General features: G+C 45.0%; 1 protein-coding gene across 4 annotated transcripts in view; it reads right to left on the reverse strand.

The window, feature by feature from the left end:
* Positions 1 to 16,310, reverse strand: part of ZBTB40 (zinc finger and BTB domain containing 40) — a 73,017-nt gene that overhangs the window by 26,256 nt on the left and 30,451 nt on the right. For all 4 annotated transcript variants that reach the window (XM_046002957.1, XM_046002970.1, XM_046002963.1 and 1 more), the window contains 4 exons: positions 10,080 to 10,836; positions 9,139 to 9,272; positions 1,012 to 1,204; positions 251 to 393 (listed from right to left, as the gene is read on the reverse strand). In XM_046002957.1, coding sequence (XP_045858913.1) covers positions 251 to 393; positions 1,012 to 1,204; positions 9,139 to 9,272; positions 10,080 to 10,776 — 1,167 coding nt within the window. In that variant the 5' untranslated portion in view covers positions 10,777 to 10,836. The remainder of the gene's footprint in view (positions 1 to 250; positions 394 to 1,011; positions 1,205 to 9,138; positions 9,273 to 10,079; positions 10,837 to 16,310) is intronic.

Here is a 16,310-nt window from a genome sequence, read left to right on the forward strand (position 1 = left end):
CAGGTGGGAGCAGGACTATCCACCCATCCACGTATCCAAACACTTCATCGCAGGACAGTGTGTGAGTCCCTCAGCCAGCTGCTGCCAGGGGCACAAAGAGACATGTTCAAGAATGTGAATTTCTGGGTGCTTACTATGCAGTAGGTACAAAAACACTGCAAGGGAAAAAGTGCTATGTGCCACAAAAGAGGTGAAAAAGAGGGCTATATAAACTCAGGAGGGAGGAAGAGGTGCTCGATCCCACAGTTACCGTTTTCTCAGTGTCAGGCAGGAATTCCTCCGTGGCTGTTTCCAGGAACTCCAGGATAGGTCTCAGCTGTGTGACACCCTGGATCAGGTCCTCTTTGTGTTCTAGTAACAGAGCAGACAAGGTCTTTCCCTCCTCTGTGCTCCCTGGGGCGGGGGGGAGAGAGAAAGAGAGAGAGAGACACGCATAGGAGAAGCTAGTCAATTTGAAGAAAATGACAGCATGGTTTGTCAAGAGAGATCTAACAGAATAGTAAAGTGATTCTCAGCCTATTTTGAGCACCTGAATGCAGAATCTCTTTTTGGAGAGGAAAATACTTTATTATTCTGTTTAAACTCTATGAAAGGAAAAAATGTTTCATTTATCTGTCGAAACACAAAGCCGCAGAGCCAGCCAGAGGTTAACTTCTGCTTGGCAAGGCCACTGCTTTGTACCTAACCCAAATGAGAGAAACTGCAGCCGTCGGTGCTGCCGGCAAACTAGTCCACCCTGGGCACTCAAAACACTGACTGGGATGTGTGGCTTGTGAAGGGCAGGAGAACACTGATGGTCTTCTCCAACTTCAAGGTGTCAGACTAGTTAACTAGGGACCTGAAATGGAGACTCAAATTCAGGCTGTGTATCTGTCACCACCAGCTTCTGGAATTATGTGTAGAACTGATGTGAAAATCACTGAACGATAACTAAGCCGCTGAGGAGCAAACCTGACAGCATCTTTCCAGAATAAAACTCAAGCCACTCAGGTGGACGGGGTTTTCTCCTACCTTTTGGCCGAACTGCATCAACACCTTCCACCTTTCCGTCTAACAACGCTCTCTTTACTGCAGGATTGGAATCTTGGTACAGCCTCAACAGTGACACAACAGTCTGAACGTCCAGGCTCTCATCTCTGACTTTATCCAGGATTCTCTGGAATGCTGAGTGTCCTTCTTCACCCTCAAGACATCCCATTATAGTCTGGGGACACAAGTAACCGGAAAGAGAGATCAGCCAGCCACAAGAACCCCGTGCTCCTTGGATCTGGCGAGTGAGGCCCTCTTTGGCCTTTCCTGGTATTTGGCATCCCGACAGCTTCTCTATCACGGCTCCTCTGATTTCAGAACACTGAAGCATTCGAGATGGATAAGCACCTGCCTTTCTGATCCCTCCTGCTCGGCCTTCCGCACTGATTCTCCTTCCAAATCCCTACCCATAAGCAGTCCCCAAAACTGGTCCCAACTTTGTTCTCCTGTATGCTCTCCCTCTGGAAAAGCCCTTACATATGCAGTTTCATGTCACCTCTAGGCCAATAACCCTGAAAACTAGCTCCCTAATCTTCAGCTTTCTATTTAAATCTAGAGCCACACAGTTTCTACTGGAAATGCCTTATCCTCCAGAGGTCTTGGCACCACATGCCGCCATCAGGATTCTTCCAACCTGAAAGTACTAAAATACCAGCCACTCCAGTGGTGAAATAAAAAAAAATTAGTGGGAGGAAGGCCGACTGGAAGGAAGGGTCAAAATTTCTGTTTTAGCAATAATGAATTTATTTTTTAAAAATCTAGAACCAAAAGTTAATTTCAAGTGCACAGGCTTTATATTTCTACTTGGCAAAACTACAACTTACCTTTGATGTTCTTTAGTGTCAATACTGTAAAAGAAGAGTTTCCTCACAAGAAAGCAAAAAGTTATGGTTTTCTGCACATACACACACACACAAAACATGAAAGGATCTCATGAATATCTATATTTGCAAAGTTCAGCTCGGCAGTTCTTATAAATTCTGGTAGTAATTACAGGCTTAAAATCTTTGTTCAGAGAGATTTTTATCTTTCTCTCCTCCTCCCAAATAAATAGGAATTAGGAACGAGTTAGACTGTATTTCTTGGCTTTGCTTGAGCTTGCTTCCTGATCGCAGAATGGACATGACATATAAAGCCAAGGTAAACTTAAAAAAAAGCTTCCTATGATTTTTAGTCCTGTACAAAAATAAATTCAGATAAAGCCCAGTTCAGGAATCCATATTAAGTAACTTCCATGAACCTGAGTAACTAATCTTGTCTCCAGTTTGGAGAATAATAAACAAACGAAATACCAACTCTGCTGAATGCGCAGTTGAATGGCTTTCAGTCGCCTTTATTGAACCTTCCATGCTCTTGTTAGTCGGCCTAAAATCTCATTAAGGAATGCCTCTGCCCTGACAGCAGCAGGGACCTGTGGTAGGCAGCCTCTAAATGCTTCGCAACAACCCTGCCACCAGGCATTCGCGCCCTTGGGCTGCACCTGATGTCGTGCTTCCAAGGGAAAGAACATGGCAAGAGTAATGGGGGGCACTTCAGAGCCTCCGTCACCGTGACCTCCCTCTTGTCCGCGTGGGCATTCTCTGCCTTCACTCTGGAAGCAGGCTGCCACGTTGTGAGCTGCCCTACAGAGAGGCCCACGTGGCAGGGAATGGATGTCTTCAGCCAACACTCAGTGAGAGAGCTTGGAAGTGAATCTTCGGAACCCTGCCAACAGTCACACGAGTGCAATGGGAAGGGGCCATCCCCCGCCCTGCCCCACCGCGTCCTGAGCTTTCTGTGGCCTTGGCCAATATACCCTGACTACAGACCTGCCAGGGACCCTGAGCCAGGGACTCAGCGAAGGATGCCTAGGTTCCTGACCCATAGAGATGGTGAGATAAAAAACTGTGTGTGCTTTTAAACTGCTAAATGTTAGAGTAATTGTTATGCGGCAAGAGATACCTAATATAGACCCTCTCAATGCTAATGCCGTCAAACAAACAAACAGGTTTTTCTCTCTTTATTTCTCCTTTCCTTCCTCCTTTTCTTCGATGCATATTAACTGATACAGCATTTAGCCGTCTTCGTCTGCCCTACGCCAGTGTACTTTCTCCTGAAGCTCTGAGTATCGCGAATCCACGTCTCTCAGGATCCAATCTGGCAGTATCATTTGAGCCGGTGGGGAAGGGACGCTTTCATCAACAGAGGCGTCTGATACGCTTCTCATTATCCTCTCTGCTGTCTCCTCCTCTGCTGAACTGCTCAGCAGTGAAATTAAAACATTTGTTAACTTCATTGCTCAGCAGTGACGCCAGGGCGTGACCATCTGGGAAGAGGAGCAGGGGTGGGCTGATGAAAGGGCCAGGAGGGAGCAGTCAGCTGCTTGGACAGCCCTGCTCTTTGCTCTTTCTTCCAGAACCTACTGGGAACCTGGCACCAGAGCCAGTGTTTTAACTGTTATTCCATCAGCCCCGTAAGCTGCCTGGGGCTCCTCCATGCAGTGAGCCCTTTTCTGAAATAGCCCATCTGCCTAAACAGAGGGCGTCCCATATTGTGGCAGGCTGAGGGTCACTGACTGCTACATAAGATGTCAGCCCAAAACAGAGTTTGGCTCTTTAAGCAAACATTTGGAATTCCTTTGATTCTTAGAGTTAAAGGTACTTTAATAAATTCATACCAAATTATGGTCACACGTGTGATCAATGTACTTTGACTTATGAATGAACTATAGGTCAATATACTTAAAGATGGGACAGTTTCCTTTCCTTTTAAAATTTAATCTTTGCCTTAAATTAAGGTCTTTGAATTTACTTATTTTCCCAACTATCTGCCTACTGCCTTTGGATTTGTTTGAGTTATGCTGTGTTCTTATTCACTCACACGTTCCCTGAATGCCGAGGGCCAGACAATGGCACTTATGACACAGACCGGAAGAGCCAAATGCCATCCCAGACACTGTGTGTACGTGCCATCTACGTAACTCCTCACGTCGGTCCTAGGAGGCATTATTACCGGGACTACTTTTATTCTTTTTTTTTTTTTTTTAAAGATTTTATTTATGCATTTGAGAGAGAGAGAATATGAGAGACACAGGGAGCATGCGAAGGGGCATGATCAGAGGGAGAAGCGGACTCACCATTGAGCAGGGCGCCCGATGCGGGACTCCATGCAGGGAGCCTGGATCATGACCTGAGCTGAAGGCAGATGCCCAACCAAGTGAGCCACCCAGGCCACCCATTATGACGACTACTTAAATGAGAGTCAGAGAGGTGACAGAACTCGCCTGAGCTCTCAGGGCCAGTAATCAGCGTACCTGGGAGGAAACCCTGAGCTTACTCCACTGACTTAGCACCCCTTTCACTAGCTGCCACCTCAGATTTTGAGTGTAACCGAATCCACTTATACTGCACTCTCCTGGACCTGCTCCAGTCAACGTCACGTCAAACACTGGGTCCTATCTGGACAATTGACACCATTCCTCCTGGTCCTGGGGATTTGTACATAGACAGGTACACTGGTAGGTGCTTCATAAATATTTAACTGAACGAAATTCTCTTGCCATAAAGCCAACAGCCTATCGATGGCTGCATATCTTAGATGACATAATTAGCAGAGAGAAGATATGGAAAAGCAACAACTTACTTCCATTATTCACAGACCTATAAAATGAACCCTATTAGCTCACTTCTCAACAGGGTTACCCTACCCTGTCAGTGAACACAGTCCACAAAACACAGACCAGCTCTTTGTAACAACTCTCCAAAGCAGTGACGTGGTCGGAAACATCAGATTCATACAGGAGAGGAGGTTTGTTTGCCTTTGAAACAAAGTTGAAAGAGAAAAAAAAAAGCTCCTAGGTCTTAAGTTTTGGGAGTCTTTCTAGAACTCCAGGTGAAAACTGGATCAAACAGCAAGGAAATCAATAGTAGAAGTTATCTCCTAATTCTAGTCAAAGATTCGCTTTGCTATATACACACTTAATTAAAAGCAGGGACATGGCTAGGAATAAAGAAAGAAGACAATTAAAAGTTCCCGCATAAAAGCTAAAAAAAAAACTTTAAGCTTGCCTTTAAACATATTTACTGAGCTCAGCCAGAAACCCTGTTAGGTCAGTATCTGCTTTCTCTAATGGGCAGGGATATTACACAGAGATAAAGATGGGCAGAAGCCGCTTTCCCATCCCAGCACCCGAGAGATTTCTCCTTAATCAGTTTTGGCTTTGGTTTCACACAATCCAAGTGGCCCAGCCTCACCCTGCATTGTTACAATCACTGCTTAGGGAATGGCTTTGCCACCTTTCATCATTTATCTCAGGAAACAAAATAAGCAGGACACTAGTTCATGGTATCCTCCTGAAACTCAGTCCAGGCCAGGTGCACACCTTGTGTCTGTGTTTCAGAAAAGAAATAGGCTACTCCGTGTCAACTAGAACATGCACAGGCCTTCACAAGCCTCCAGATTTCACATCTAAGCACAGATTATTTTTAATGTTAAGCTGTCTTTTTAATGTTATGCCGATTAACCAAGTAACAACAACAAAAAGCATTTCAAAGCTCCTTAGGAGCTAAAACTCTTTAAACAGAAAAACAACAAACAAACCTCCAGCCTTTACAATTGGAGCTGAAATGCAGACTGGTGTTTCAAGTGAGCAGTTTGCAAATGCTTTCAGTACTGAGGCCTTTTGGGGATTTCCATAGTTTGGCGACTCCAAAAAAATAATTACATATGTGGCAGGATCTCTCTGCTGTCAAGACACTCTATAGGGATAGGGATCCAGTTTTATTTATATGTGTCTTCCTAGCAACCAGCTCAATGCCTGGCATACACCAGCTGCTCAGTAAATATTTGCTGAATCAAGGCATAAGTAAAGAATAACACTTGGGAAAAATGTGTACATGGTGGCCCCTCAAAACACCGAGGTGCCAGCATAGACACTGTGACATCTGCCATCATCATACACTAAGAACTGTGTAAGCCATTTACTTCTCTAGCAGCGCTTCTCAGAAATGTGTCTTGCTGATATCAAAACAGCAACATGGCCGCTTGTTAAAGATGTAGATGCCCAAGCTCTACGACAATCAGACTCTCTGGAAATGAGGTCTGGAGGTGTACATGTTCACGAGTGCACTGGATGATTTTTATATACACCGAACCACTGTTCTAGAGACTGACGGCTGTGAACCAGACACTACACCTGCAGTTCAGTAAGGTACTTCCAAGTGGATAATGGTCCCTATTTGAAAGCATGACTTGCAAATTAGGCTTAAAGTCACAGCAATCCATCTCATGTGTCAGAGCAAATGACCGTGGCACTAAGATATTATAAGACATTAAGTAAAAAGGGGTTTCAAGGTCAACTAAGTCTAAAAATACTAAGTTAACGCATAAACAAACAACAGCAGTCGCCACCAACTGAGCTCTTTTTCTCTGTGCCTGGTATTTTAGTGTGAGTTTTCCATCAATAATCTGTATTAGTTTCACAATGACCCTGTGATGTAGGTAACAACATTCCCAGTTTACAAATTAGGAAATTAAGGCTTACACAGATTAAGTTGTTGGAGTCACAATACTAGCAAATGGTAGAGCTGAACAGCTAACTGTATATCCACACAATGGAACTCTGCTCAGGCCTAAAAAGGAGTAAATAAGCATGGATAAGCCTCAGGAGAATTCTGCTGATGGCAAGAAGCCAGATGAGAAAGAATATAGACTACATGACTCTCTTTATACATAAGACTCTAGAAAACACACATTCATCTACGTAGAGCGAGCAGGTGGGGGTCACCTAGAGATGGGTTGGGTTGAAAGGGGCAGGTGGGAGGGATTAGTAAGGGCATAAGGAAACTTAGGAGTGATGGGTATGTTCAGTATCTTGCTTGTGTTGATGGCTTCGGGTTTTAAAACTTATCAAACTGTATGCTTTAAATATATACAGCTTGCTGCATGTCAACCATACTTTAATAAACCTGTCTATAAGAAAGTTAAAGGAGAAAGAGAAGTACTGGGCCCAAGTACAAAGTCTGTATTTTATTTAATGGAATCGTATGCTCTTCAAGTATTTTTCTCTCTTTCTCTTTCTGCAGCTGAAAGGTACTATGGAATATAACAGAATAAGTTTTAAATATAGCCACTAAGTGATTTGTAGGGCTCTTACTCTGACCTCTAAAACCGAGGAAGAAATAACATAAGCCTATAATGATCCCCAACAGTGAATCTGTGTTCTAAGTACTACTACTGTGACTGTCACCAAAAGATGAGGACAAGAATTGGGAGGGGAAAAAATGTTGGATGAAACCATGTACAGCAAAAATATCTCAAGCACCCGTTATCTGCCAGATACTTTTAGGTACCAGTGTTAGGAAAAAAATGCTTAAAATACAGCTCAAGTAAGTATGCAGGCAACCCTAATAATTTGAGTATTGCCGATCTAGGAATGCTACTGCTCCCCATCACCAAAATTAAGTGGAGAGGAAGTCCTGCAAGGGAAAATGAAGAGGTGTGTCTCCAAGCTATCATGCCAACAAACTTGTGACAAAAATGATAGATTGAACAGTTAAGAGAACATCCACATGCAAAAATATAAAACCATAATGTCCTTCAGCATAATCAGTACAAAGAATATCAAGGTTTTACAACCTGTCACCTCCCTAACAGAGTCATTGGGGTTAACCCAGTGTCATAAAAAGCTGCTCTCTCAAGAAAGTAATTTAGAGTCAACTGTCAATTAACCAAGGTTACAAGAAATACTTGACCTTGAATTGTTGGGTTTTTTTGTTTTTTTTTTTTTAAAGTAACTTGCTATGAATCGGGGAAATACTTGTACAGTCGAAGGCAGTTACTGCTTGGATGAAGGTAACTAACAGACACTCAACTGCCTACAGTGACATGGGAGGGCCCCCCACACACTCCCCACCATGCAGAGGAGCAAGCCTGCGGGGACAGTGCCCACCGGCTCTGCCAGCACCGCTCAGCATGGGAGTCATGGCTGCGGGAAAGGCGAAGCTAGAGGAGTTCTAAAGTAGCTGTGGAGGCAATCCTGTACATTCAAGGGATGAGAAGTCAGGTAGTGAGGAAGCCCCCAGTGGGGATGCGTCCTGATGAGATACTGAAAGAAAGAAAAGGTCAGTTAAGAGCATGATAACCACTGGGCAGTCTTCTGTTAGGCCATTCCTAAACATTTAAACATACGTGACATATGTGTGGCATTTTCCCCTACTGGCAGTCAAACCCAGTGTGCAAGGGCACCGCTCTAAAGCTAGAATGCTTGCGTTTGAATTCTTGTTCAGTCCTACGAGATCTGTGGCCTTGGCCAGGTTATATACCTGAGACCGCTTTTCTCATCTGTAAAACGGGGGCTAAAAATCAATAAAACAGCATCCACCGTGGGGGGATTTTTGTAAGAATTAAATGTGATAACGTGTGTGCCAAGCACAGCATGGTAAGTATGCAATAAATTTCACTATTAGTGGTTTCACGTTGGAAAATGGCCACTGTATTCCTAAACACTGGATGCAATTTACTACATAAGGTATACATATTAGGTCCTTTTCATACCAGGTTTTTAAGTATTTCTTACTGTTCTACTTTGGTTTTTATCATTTAGTCTGGATTCGTGGTTGTCCATGACTACTTTCTGCCTCATTTTATCCCTGATTACTCAGGTGGAAATGGTTTGATTAGTTAAGTATCCTGGATCAAAACTGGTTGTAAGTCTGGTGATCAGAATAAAACTTAGTTTTGAAACCATCTTGCCTAGTACTTTTCTAAGACGGCCCTTTAGAGAATAAATGTCAAAAAAAAAAAAAAAAAAAGTTTGAGGGACACCTGGATGGCTCAGTTGGTTAAGCATCTGCCTTCGGCTCAGGTCATGATTCCAGGGTCCTGGGATCGAGTCCCCTATCAGGCTCCTTGCTCAGCGGGGTGCCTGCTTCTCCCTCTGCCTGACATTCCCCCTGCTTGTGCTCTCTTTCTCTCTCTCTCTGACAAGTAATTCTTTTTTAAAAAATTAAAGTTTGAAAAAACTGAGACCCTGAAGTGTTCTGTATTTTCATAGTTCTGCCCCATATGGGAAACTGATCTGGTATCCAGAGAACACCACATCAGCAAACAAATAAAACTCATGGTACTTACCTCCTCTTGTGCACCTTTAATTTCTGAACATTCTTCTAGTCTTTTTAAAACATCCTGGGTAACCAAGAGTGCATCAGAGAAGACACTTTCATTCTCTAGAAGAAAATTCAGCTGATGCTGTTTCCTCTCATACTCTGAGTACAAAACAAAACGCACACACACAAAAATCAGTGATTCATTACTTGAGATGATGATTTTTTTAAAAGTTTAAGCTGACAACCTTCGGGATATATGCGGCATTTATAACTGACACCTAGCACATGAGTTGTGGATAACAGAAAACAATGGCCCTAACCAGCTGCCTCCTCTGTGCTGTCCTCTTCCTGGTTAGAATAATGGGTAAGCATCAAAACTGGTCCATCAGGGGCGCTCAAGTGACTCCGTTGGTTAAGCGTCCGACTTGATTTCAGCGCAGGTTGTGATCTGAGTCAGGCTCTGCACTGGGTATGGAGACTTCTTAGGATTCTCTCTCTCCCTCTGTCCCTCCCCACTTCCTCTTTTTCTTTCTCTCTCTCTCAAAACAAAAATATCCCTGGCACATTGTTATTTCAGTATTGCCTTCTGCTCTGCAGCTTATCCTCAGACTTCCATCACTCAAAAACACAGACACTTTAAAAGAAGAAGAATGCCCCCTTGGGGTGGTTGGTGGGCTCAGTTCGGGGAGCGTGCAACTCTTGATCTCAGGGTTACGGGTTCGAGCTCCATGTTGGATACAGAGATGACTTTAAAAAAATAAAATCATAAAAAAAAAAAAAAAGAACCATCCCCCAGTAGCAATTTTGTTTCAGATTCTGTGTGGGTTTGGACTGGATTCTGGTTTCCTATCTAGCAGTGGTTTTTGGTAAATTTATCACTGAAACAAAAAAATTCATAAAGAGCACTGGATGTAGTAACTGACAATGGGAGGACAGATTACAAAAGAACTATTAAATGAAGGTTACCTGGCTCTCTGCTGGCCTCCTTTGCCTCTCTAAAGGCTTGTACAGCATGGGAGGGGGAACAAACTTCAGATGGACGAGGAGTGTGCCCCGGGGTGTCTGTGTTCCCCTGCATCCCCTGGGCAGTGGAAGGCCCCGCACTCATCTCTCCGGCAACCATATCCACTGTGTCCTCGGCCTCGGCTTTCACACGGCCCCCTGGAAGGGCAGAAGCCTCCAGGGAAGGACGAGGGTCTGCAGCGCCCTCAGAGGCAAGGACTTCTATGTCAGGCTTCTCCGGTTCCTTCCTGAATGCCTCTGAGGATGGTACGGAGCCGTCCCTCACCACCTGACCCTGAACGGAGCAGTTCACAAGGCTGGTCAGAAGATTTTTACAGCTAACGGCCACATCGAACATCTGGAGGCTGTCGGCCAGGGAGATGATTTTGGAGAAGTTGTGCTTGCCCACGGGTAATCTGCCAGTGTACATCATTTCTAACAAGAGGGCAAACTCCTCAGGGCTCACCACAGACGCATCGATGGAGATGGTGTCTGTGTTGTCCAGCAGCGTTTTGAACAGGAGGCTGGCGGCAGCCAGGACCAGCTTGTGGGCCCGGAAGTAAATGGTGCCGATGGAAATGGTGCAGTCACAGAACTGCTGCTCCTTGCACAGAGTGTAGAGCTGTTGCAGCAGCTGCCGGCTGTAGTTGGGGAGCTCCATGGCCTGCACTCTGCCCCAGGACTTCTTCCGGACCCACTCCGTGAGGATCAGTGCGGTCTCCTAGAGAAACCCCCGAAGTGCCATGTTAGTACGTCACAAGCACAGGGACAGACCCTGAATGAAACAGTCGCACAAACAGGTAACGCACTCACGCACTCGCCCCCTGCTGCTCCCCAGGAGGGGCGCCGTGCTAGGCACACTATGTCAGTGACGCTGATGACAGCGGTCATGAGCTTAATGCCATCAAGGGGCTCATGCTTCGTGCTTCACCTGGAGATTCTCACTGGAGCCTCACCGTGACTCAGTGGAAGAGATACCATCCCTCCCCCATTTCACAGATGCGACTGGAGCTTAGAGATACTGAGACAACTGGCCTGAGGCAAAGCAGCCATTAAATGAGTTAAATGACTTGTGTGTATCACCCACCTCCGAGCTGGTAGGTAATACACTGCTGGAGGCGTTCCTGCTTCCAGCGAATTCTCAGCCAAAGGAAGGAGGCAACTATATAAACAGATCTACAGCACAATTGTCCTCATCTCCATGTGACTTATCTGCAACCCTGCACACCGGTCTCACTCCCTCCCGCTTCAAACGCGCGTTTCCTAGCTCCCGCTCTCTCCGGTTCTCCGGTGACCTCCCTAGCCACACCTTCCCAGCTTGGCTTGGACCCTTGGCTGGGCCCTTTGCATCACGTTGGCCTCCACAGTTTGGAATGCTCCAGGACTCAGTCATCTCTCCTTTCATCTTCCATCTCATCTGATTCCACCCCTTGAAATATCAACGAATGCTGACAGTTTGCAGGCTGACACCTTGAGCTTGGACCTCTCCTCTGCAGTCCAGATGCACACCTCCAGCTCCCCGCTCAGCATCTCTGATCGGAAGACTGATGGGTGGATTAAACCTATATCCCAAACTCCGCCATCTTCCTACTCCACAGCAATTTTGTTCAGACCAAAACCCAGAAGTCACCCTCGAGTCCTGTTTTTTTCTTATACTCCTTATCCAATCCTTTATAAATCCTGGGGGCTCTATCTTCAAAATATATCCAAAAGCCCAATCACTTCCTGCTGCCTCCACTGGCTCTGCTCTGGTCAGTCTAAGCCTCTGTCACCATGTATGCGGCCTACTGCAGCAAGCTCTTCTAACTGGTCTCCACACCCCTGCCCCGTTCTAGCACCACCCCTACGCCACCCTACCTTAGCCCGGTAGTCAGAGGGATCTTCTTAGCACATAGCCAGAGCCTGTCCCTTCTTTGCACAGATGCCTCCTTGGCTTCTGGTCACAGAGTAAATGCGAAAGCCGAAGTTCTTCTAATGGCCTACACTCTTCTCATGACCTGGCTGGCACTAAGTCTTTAGGCCGCCTTCTCCCCTCACCCATACTGCCCTACTCACACTGCCTTCGTTACCGATCACAGAACAGTCTGTACATGCTTACTATGGTGTCTCTGCACGTGTGCATGGCTCACTCTCCCTTCCAGCAGATCTCTGCTCTAACTAAGGCCACAGCATTACTGAGGTCTTCCCTGACCATGTCCTTTAAATAGCAGCCTCTTCTCCAACCTCAGAACATTCCATCCCCCTTACTCTATTTATCCTCACAGTATTATCACCTCCGGACATCTATTTTTATTTTTATCATGTATCTCCCTTCCTTGGAATGTAAGCTCCATTAGGGAAGGACCTTTTAAAAATCATCTGCCCTCGGGGCACCTGGGTGGCTCAGTGGGTTAAAGCCTCTGCCTTCGGCTCAGGTCATGATCCCAGGGTCCTGGGATCGAGCCCCACATCGGGCTCTCTGCTCCACAGGGAGCCTGCTTCCTCCTCTCTCTCTGCCTGCCTCTCTGCCTAGTTGTGATTTCTCTCTCTGCTCCACAGGGAGCCTGCTTCCTCCTCTCTCTCTGCCTGCCTCTCTGCCTAGTTGTGATTTCTCTCTGTCAAATAAATAAAATATTTAAAAAAAAAAAAATCATCTGCCCTCACACAAGTGTTGCTGCTTAGTTGGTGGAATGAATAAATGAATGGGAGGAGATGCAATGGCAGAGATCTGCGCGCAGAAACCCAGCTTAGGGAAAAGGGGTGTGGAGCAGTTAGAGTAAGGTCTGGAGGAGGAGCTGAGCTACCTGAATAAATGAGGCGGCCCAGCGAGGTGAGGGGAGTGAGAGAACAGGCGCTCGGAGCGGGAGCCTGCATGGCAGACAGACAACTACCCCCAGTGGTGGGAAGGAAGGGGTGCAGGTAGGACTGCAAGGAATTCAGTGATCCTCGAACATAAGCAGGGGGACAGGCAGCATCAGGAGCTAAATCTGGCAGGCAGAGGTTGTGGCCACAGAGAGATACACAGGCCACGCTTAGGAGCTTGGATTTATCCGAAAGGCAACGAGGAGCCACTGAAGGGTTTTAAAGGCTTTAAGCAGGGAAGTCATATGGCCAGAGACGCATCTTAAATGGCTCATCTAAGTGACATCGGCACAGAGTTGAGGGAGATAATGCTGGAGACAGGCTCTCTTATTGCAGAAGTTCAGAGATGAATCAATGAGGACTTTGACCCAGAGAAGTGGCGAGAGAAGAAAGAGATGGAGACGGCCAAAAATATTTAGAAAATGTAACTGTCGGGCGCCTGGGTGGCTCAGTGGTTTAGGCCACTGCCTTCGGCTCAGGTCATGATCTCAGGGTCCTGGGATTGAGTCCCGCATCGGGCTCTCTGCTCGGCAGGGAGCCTGCTTCCCTCTCACTCTCTCTGCTTGCCTCTCTGCCTACTTGTGATCTCTCTCTGTCAAATAAATAAATAAAAATCTTAAAAAAAAAAAAAAAAGAAAATGTAACTGTCATGATTTAAAGTCTGAGTGGATGCGAAGGAAGAGAAAGACAGCTCCCCGGCCCTGCTCTGGTGAGTGGGAGTGGATGCTGAGATGATCCAGATAACACAAGAGAACTGTCTTAGGAAGAAGACATGTAGTTCAGGTTTGGATTTGAGGATCTTATGATGATAGCCAAATTCTATCATCTTACTTGTGTAAAGAAAAGAAAATACACTGACAAAAAGCCAAATGTCAAAATAACACCAGCTGCCTCTGTTAAGCAAGATTGTGGATGATCCCCTTTTCCTTCCACCACTATTTATTCATTTTCCCATATTTGAAGCTGCCAGATAAAAATAAAAATAGGGGTGGGCGCCTGGGTGGCTCAGTGGGTTAAGCCGCTGCCTTCGGCTCAGGTCATGATCTCAGGGTCCTGGGATCGAGTCCCGCATCGGGCTCTCTGCTCAACAGGGGGCCTACTTCCCTCTCTCTCTCTGCCTGCCTCTCTGCCTACTTGTGATCTCTTTCTGTCAAGTAAATAAATAAAATCTTTAGAAAAATAAAATAAAATTAAAAAAATTAAAAAAGGGGTGCCTGGGCAGCTCAGTCGGTTGAGCATCCAATTCTTGATTTTGGCTTGGGTCATGATCTCAGGGTCATTTATTCATTTTCCCATATTTGAAGCTGCCAGATAAAAATTAAAAAAGGGGTGCCTGGGCAGCTCAGTCGGTTGAGCGTCCCATTTTTGATTTTGGCTTGGGTCATGATCTCAGGGTCATGGGATGGAGCCCCGTGTCTGGTTCCGTGTTCAGCAATGAATCTACTTGTCCCTCTCCCTCTGCTCCTTCCCCTGCTCATTCTCTCCTTCTCTCTCACATAAACAAACAAAATCTTTTAAAAAAATAAAAATATTTCCAAGTTCTGGTTTCTGGTCTGGCACATAAGCAGCTCAGGAAGTCACCATTTCATCCAGACAACAGTAAAAAAGCTAAACAATGGAAAGATCAACAACTCTTCTTAGATTTGTCAGAGAACTGAGGTTGCAGGACAAAACTGCTGTCCCCCAAACCAGAGAAGAAAGTAGATACAGAGAATCCTAACTTCTCAGAGCAGAAACCCACCAGCAGATACATGCATGGGAACTGGTACCAGAAAAGGAAAATTAAACTGATATTGACAAAATGCTGGAGGCTCAGGGTCCACGAGTCCACGTTAAATCTCCAGAGGGACCAAGTCATAAGTTTGTAAGTTTTACCTCTAGGAGCTCTAAGGGGTGAATATAGGAGAAAAATTCCCTCCTGCTTCTGGAAGGGGGAGGGGAGAACCAACCATTTTGAAATATGCCAGAGCACTCTGTTCTTAACAAGGCCTAGCTGCAGAAGAAATTATTTTACCAGATTCCAACCTAACTGGGGGAAGGGAAATACCCTTCAGCTCACTTGGAGCCATCCTGCACCACCTAAGTGGTGAGTGTGGGAGGGGATGAACTGAAAAACATTGGTGAAGTTCACAGTCCTGTGGTACAGGCTCACCAAGAGACTGAGACCTAACCATTGGTCTATAAAACACTTCCTCCCCACACCTTACCATCCCATCACTATGCACTTATTTACCACAATTCCTTTTACCTAGTTCTTTATGTCTACCTTTGAAGAAAAAATTATGAGACATACTAAAAGGCAAAAAACACAGTCTGAAGACACTAGAGTATCAGAACCACAGTCAGATACATCAGGAATTATCAGACCAGGAATTTTTAAAACTGTGGTTAATATGCTAATGACATTAATGGAAAAGGTAGACAACTTGCAAGAACAGATGAACAATGGAAGAGACATGGAAATTTAAAAAATGAAAAAATGCTCTAAGTCAAAAACATAACAGAAATTAAGAATGCCTTTGATGTGCTCATTAGTAGACTGGGAAAAGCTGAGGAAAGAATCTCTGAGTTTGAGGATATAATCAGAAGAGAATATCCAAGAACTGTGGGACAACTACAAAAGGTAAAACATCCACGCAAATGGGATATCTGATGGAGATGGAAGAGAAAGGAACAGAAGCAGTATTTGAAGTAATAATGACTGAGCATTTCCCCAAATTAATGTCAGACACCAAACCGCAGGTCTTGGATGCCCAGAGAACACCAAGCACAACAAATTCCAAAGCATTACACTTAGGCGCATCATATTCAAACTATAAAAAATGAAAGCTTAAAAAAAATCTCAGAAGTCAGAGATAAAAAAAAAAAAAACCACTTTACCTATAGAGGAGCAAAGTAAAGAATGATATCTGATTTCTCCACAGAAACCACACAAGTAGGAAGAGGGTAGAATAAAATAACTGAAGTGTTGAGAAGGGAAAAGAAAAAAAAAAAAAAAAAAAAAAAAGCCCAACCAACCTAGAATTCTGTACCTTGCAAAATTAACCAAAAATAAAATTAACAAATTAAAAAAAAAAAAAAAACAGAAATCATACAATTTCTGCTCTCAGACAAGAATGGACTTAAACTCAAAATCAATGACAGAGTGGCTGGGTGGCTCAGTCGGTTAAGCATCTGACTTTGGCTCACATCATAACCTCAGGGTCCTGGCATTGAGCTCCGTGTTAGGCTCCCCACTCAGCAAGGAATCTGCTTATCCCTCTCCCTCTGCTCCTACCCCTGCTTATGCTCTCTCTCTCTCTCAAGTACATAAAATCTTTTAAAAAAAATGACAAGAAGATAGCTGGAAAATCC

This window comes from Meles meles, chromosome 1 (genome assembly GCF_922984935.1).
Source record: "Meles meles chromosome 1, mMelMel3.1 paternal haplotype, whole genome shotgun sequence".
NCBI lineage: Eukaryota > Metazoa > Chordata > Mammalia > Carnivora > Mustelidae > Meles > Meles meles.